The sequence below is a fragment of the Durio zibethinus genome, chromosome 7 (genome assembly GCF_047325235.1).
Source record: "Durio zibethinus cultivar Kanyao isolate XHJ-2024 chromosome 7, ASM4732523v1, whole genome shotgun sequence".
Classification (NCBI taxonomy): Eukaryota; Viridiplantae; Streptophyta; class Magnoliopsida; order Malvales; family Malvaceae; genus Durio; species Durio zibethinus.
In genome coordinates, this window is record NC_143168.1 from 21,856,307 (window position 1) to 21,862,306 (window position 6,000).

The window sequence follows — 6,000 nt, forward strand, 5'->3', positions numbered from 1 at the left end:
AATTTAAGAAGATTAAAGAAGACATTTTTCTGACATATATGGAGTTAAAAGGAAGTTACTTTTAGAAATTACAACAGCTGTGAATGCCATCTATATATGATGCAAGGCCGGGTTTTTTTTAATTTATTAGAATTTAAATTTTGATCATAAAAATTAAAAGTTCAATATTCTACCAATAAATTATGCAATTGTTGACTTTTTTTTATTTATTTGAGGAAAACATATTCAAAAACCCTATTTTTTAGAAAAAAAAATATATACGTTAACGAAACATATTATTCATTCTATTACTTTTGTCTTAAATATTTATATTTTGATATGACATAACTATTGATTTAATTGTAACATCTCATTTTTTGAATTATTTGATTACCCACGAATCGATAGATCACATCTTTAAATTTATCAGATAACTACATGTCATATTACGAGAGTACAAAAATTTAAACAAAATTGATAAGATAAGTAGCATGACTCATTCACAAACCATTGAGTCAAATACACAAGTGGGACAGATTATGGTTTAGATGACTTAAATATAATTAATTTGTCTTGGTCTTATAAATATATATTTATAGTTATCTTGTTGAAGCCAATGGGATTAAATGAGTTTCACTATGAGGAAATTTGACTTTTTTTTTTTTTTGAAATAACGTTATTTATACTAAGATTATTTAGATAGTAAGGCTTTTTTTTTTTTTTTTTTAATTTCCATCCCTTTAAAGCAAGTTCAATTAGCATGTTAATATAGCTAGGGTAATTAGATATATATATATTTATTTATTGATTATTGTGTTTTATATACTGTCATGATGAGCCATTAATTAAAGTATAGGTTACATATATACATACAGACATACATATCTATTATATATATGAACCTTAGCATCTATATTGCCCTCTAATAATTCATAATTAAGCATATGTATTTTTTTTTTTGAAAAAGGATATAAATAATTATACTTAACATTTATTAATGTTAGAATGTCTATGCTTTTATTCCATTCTTAATATTTTGTCCAATATTGTGTATTTCCTTTTTCAAAGCACTCCCCTTCCAAAAAGAAGAGAGATAATTATTTATATAATATATTGTTTTTTAATGATAAATTAGAACAATACCAATTAGGAATCTAAGCTTAATTCATTGTTTTAGAGAAAATAACCATTAACCAATGTTTAGACCAAATTTAAATTGGTTTATTTAAGGTGTGACTTTTAAAATTATATAAGAAATATCAAACACAATGATGTTAATTTTTAAAAATTAATGATTATTAATCAAATTAATGGTCAAGTTAATCCATTGCCTCACTCTTAAAACTCAACAATTAGAACAATGTGGTTTCTATTTAATTTTTGTAGTGTAATCAAAAATTTTTTTGAAAAGTGAAATAATAAGTTTTTTTCATAATAAAATAAGTGACATTTATAGCTAAGCTATAAAATTATAAGATTTATGAATAAATCTGATAATTTAAAACATAATACGAATATGATATAAAAATATGATACAATTTAAAATTATAATAATAATTATATTTAAGTTTAATAAAATAAAAAAATTATAAATCATATTTTCGTATTGACACAAATTTTAATACTTAATTTTCATATAAAATATATATAAATATATAAATTTTAATTTTTTATATGATATAAATACATAAATCATTAGATTTATGCTCATATTGACTAGAGTACCAGCAGGGCTATTTCTTCCAATCACATGATTTAGTCGGCTAAAAACTAGGGCTACACGCTGCTTTTTGGGCCAGCCCACTAGACAAGCAAACCATATAATTCAATTGAAAAGACCAAAATTTTTTATTATGAAAATTCATTTATAACAATGTCCTTTTCTGTATTTTAAGCAAAAGTCCTATTAGAGAAAAAAACAAAGGATTATAAGTAAAATGTTAATATCTTAATTTTTATCAATAATTGAGGACTCTTTCTTAAGCATGGAAAATGTCTTAAATATTGACTTATAAAATAAATATATACGAATATTTTGCAAATTTTTTTTCTTTTAAATAAAAGACAAATGAGGAAAAAATAGCAAAGATAAAAAATCCAATAATAGAATTAGACGAAGAAAATGATTTGAATGATTTTAAACACTGAAATTATATATATATATATATATATGATGTTTCCTAGTTGGTTAATTAATTAATTAATTAATTTTTTTAATTAATTAATTTTTTTAATAATTTAAGAGGGTCAGACTCTTAGATATAAGGAAAAAAAGAAGGTTGAGATTCGAATTCTGATTTTGATATCTTTTTTAAAGCTGTCTTGACCGCTAAGTAAAATAATGAAAGATAATTAATTAATTAATTATATGATTAGTCACAAAACAATTTAGAAGTTCAAATGAAAAAGAAAAGAAATTTAATTAAGACCCAATAACGTGAAGGGTCATTGCCCTTACGTTTGATGATGAGGTGCTGCTACATGTGAGCCAGAAGTGAAAAGGCCATTTGAGAAGATATATAGTAGTAAGTAGGATTCAACCTCCCATTCTGACTTTGGTTTTCTTGATTGACTATATTTAAGGCGAAATTAATAAAAGGGGTTACTGACTCAGCAAGTAGATCAAATTGTTGTGAAGAAAAGGTTGCTTCCCTCCTCTAAGGTCATCTCTCCTTCCTTTATATATATACCACTCACATGGTTATGCCACCATTTGAAAGCTCCATAGCTGAAAGCCAAAGAAAAAAAGAGAGAAAAGAAGCAAAGGAGGTGAAACTTGACAGTAAGCCATGGGAAGACCTCCCTGCTGTGATAAAGTTGGTATCAAGAAAGGTCCATGGACACCTGAGGAAGACATCATTCTTGTGTCTTACATCCAAGAACATGGTCCAGGAAATTGGAGATCAGTGCCCACAAATACCGGTATAACAGCAGCAAACAGATCCCACTATTTTTTTTCCTATTTTTTTTAGCTTATCTGTTTTTGAATTTGACATTTATCAGTTCAATGAAAAATGAGGATTTCACAGTTTTCCCTGGTTTTGTTAAAAGTAGTACTTTTGGCTGATACAAATCTATTTTTGTTTATATAAAAAAGGGCTATTGAGATGCAGCAAAAGTTGCAGGCTTAGATGGACTAATTACTTGAGACCAGGAATCAAGAGAGGGAACTTTACTCCTCATGAAGAAGGGATGATAATTCATTTGCAAGCATTATTGGGTAACAAGTAATCCTCGATCATCTTCTTTTTCTATTCAAACAATTTCAAAAAGAAAAGATTCAATCTATATATTTTTTTCTTTTTTCAGTCAGATTTCTAAAGTCTGTGATTCTTTTTCTTTTTCTTTATATAGATGGGCAGCCATAGCTTCATACCTACCACAAAGAACAGACAATGATATAAAGAACTACTGGAACACCCACTTGAAGAAGAAGCTAAAAAAGTTTCAGTCAGCTTTGGACCCTCACATGGCACAAGACTCTTCAACTACAACAACTCAGTTTGTTTCAAAAAGCTTGAATGAGAGAAGGAGCTTCGATTTTGCTGCTGCTCCAGCAGCTTCTTCAAGTACTCTTAGGCTAAATCAAACCTCTTCTACATATGCTTCAAGCACTGAGAATATTTCGCGTCTTCTTGAAGGTTGGATGAGATCATCACCAAAGACTAACAGTGATAACAGTCCTGTAATTTTCAAAGAAAAATGGAATCAGAATAACAGCTTTGATAACAATGATAGTATTGGTAGTACTTCAGCTGCTACAAATTCTCTTCAAGGTGGTTATAGACCGAAAGCTGAACAAGAAGGTGGTGATTTGATCTCTCATGAAGAGTTTGAATCGATTTTATCATTTGAGAACATGAACAATGTTGCATGGGACAAATCTACTTGTGATTCTACTTCAAAGGGTACATGTCAAGACACTGGAAGTGATGACAAGGTCAATATCACAGTGACCACTCCGGAGAGGAAGCAAAAAGCTGATCAGAACAATAACAATAACAATAACAATCCTCCTTTATCATTTCTTGAAAAGTGGCTTCTGGATGAGAGTTCAGCCGTAGGTCAAGTAGAAGAGATGAATCAGATGATGGAACTGTCTTCAATTTTCTAAGATTTTTCTTCTTCTTCTTCTTCTTTGTTCCTCTCCCTACGTTCATTTCATTTTAAGCTTTATTGGGAAAAAGGAAAACCAAAAAAGAACAAAAAAGAAAGGTTTGAGTTATTTCTGAAAAAGGTTGGGATCTAATTAGTCTTAACAAAATGTAATTACCCTTGGTGTTTCTTTCTAACCCTCAAGGTAGCATTTCTCTTTGTTTTTATATGAATTAATCTTTTAGTATGAGTAAAATTAATTAATCAGAAGATTGATAATCTTTCTCTCAGCAATCCAATGTCTCCTATTTCTCCATGTGCATGGATGAAAATTAACAAGCTGGTTTCAAATTCATCATGAAAAAATTTCAATTGGAAAATGGAAATATTGTCCCAAAATGATCAATCTTTATCTTCTTACCTTTTTTTTTTTTTTGGGTTATTCAATTCATTGAAATGCATAGGAAATGGATATATAGCTAGGCTTAGATGGGTATCCAAATTTATAGGACATGCATTTTGGACAATTAATTATCTATTCTTTGATATTAACACCACAAACCTTTAGGCTAAGCATTTCTTTGTACTTTGTAGTAAATAAATGGCATAGTCTCCATAATTGAAAGAAAAACTAGAAACCTAGAAAAGCGACTACAGGCTTAAATACATTCCTACTTTTGCTGCAAGTTATAGTGGATTTTATAGCAGCACAACTAGTGTTAAAATATTAAATCTGAAGTTTAGTTTAATGGTTTATATAATTATCTTTAGAATGACATTCAATAGATTTAAAATTGAAATCTTAACACCTGTAATATTTTATTCTAAGCTATGACTTCTTTCATACAAAAAAATATTATATAAAAATTGAATTTTTCATTATCATGAACACTCAATCTTTTTCTTACATTGATCTCCAATAGTAAGTTAATCTCTTGAAGCAAAGAATTATGTGTCTAATGCTAAAAAAAATAGAGAAGAAGAAATGAATAATAATTAATAATAATAATAATAATAACAATAACCATATATATAAGGTAAATAGGATTGGAGTCACGAAAGTCTTGCATCCAAATAATGCAAAATGGTTTTCTTTTTGGGAAATCATGAGAGGGAAACATGTGATTTTATTGACCTTTTCGGTGTGAGAAGCTGAAGCATTACAATTATCTTCTTTGAACAACCATGCAAAAAAAAAAAAAAAATCATAGGAAATGTAGTGGAAAAAAAAAGGGTTTGCTTTGCCGTGCTTCTTCGTGAGAAGGCATTCACAGATTCCTCACCACCTCTGGAAACCAGCCACATGTCTGGCGGTCCCCCTCTTAAAATTTATATTCTTTAAGCCTCAAGAGATTTAAGGAAAGAAAAGAAGAGGAGAAATAAATGAAATGAAATGAAATAAATTAAGGGTTTAAAAAATATAAAAGGATCTAGCATTTTCAGTAACATGAGTGCAACAGTAGCTGTATAGCAGTAGCAGGCAGCTCTCTCCAACCTTATTTAAATTGGTTTTTTTTTTTTCTCTGATTAGTATTAGATAGATATGATAATTAATTTGTATATTTATATTGTATTTATGTCATATATATTATATATGTATAAAACACAAAAATATCATTTTATAATTCATATCGATACATCAAATACAATTTTTTTTTTGTTTTTATCAAATCTATAGACAATTTTTAGTAAAATTTTAAATAACTTATTTTTGTATCTTTTTCATAGTTTTTATCATATTTAAAATTACCAAATAATCTAGCAACATACATCTGAGCTGCAATAACAATGGAAATCAATATTAAACAGCTGAAAAATTAATCCACTTCACAAGAATAATTTACCTTTTTAACTCTGAATGAAACAATGCATATGGTTAAATAAATATTATAGGACCCTAAATATCTAGTTTTCCATAAACATCAA

At 27.9% G+C, this 6,000-nt stretch overlaps 1 protein-coding gene across 1 annotated transcript; it reads left to right on the forward strand.

The window, feature by feature from the left end:
* The first annotated feature begins 2,452 nt into the window (after positions 1–2,452).
* On the forward strand, positions 2,453–4,368 carry LOC111277790 (transcription factor MYB60-like). The gene is made up of 3 exons (XM_089763831.1): positions 2,453–2,901; positions 3,077–3,206; positions 3,334–4,368. Exons 1-3 carry the CDS (start codon positions 2,769–2,771, stop codon positions 4,091–4,093), a joined length of 1,023 nt encoding a protein of 340 aa, XP_089619957.1. The 5' UTR covers positions 2,453–2,768; the 3' UTR covers positions 4,094–4,368.
* The last annotated feature ends 1,632 nt before the right edge of the window (positions 4,369–6,000 follow it).

What these genes read in the sequence shown, in the direction of transcription:
- LOC111277790 (XM_089763831.1), top strand. Translation starts at nt 2,769, where the DNA reads ATGGGAAGACCTCCCTGCTGTGATAAAGTTGGTATCAAGAAAGGTCCA. An exon ending in ATCAGTGCCCACAAATACCG is followed by an intron (nt 2,902 to 3,076) that starts GTATAACAGCAG and finishes TATATAAAAAAG; the next exon opens with GGCTATTGAGATGCAGCAAA. An exon ending in CAAGCATTATTGGGTAACAA is followed by an intron (nt 3,207 to 3,333) that starts GTAATCCTCGAT and finishes TTCTTTATATAG; the next exon opens with ATGGGCAGCCATAGCTTCAT.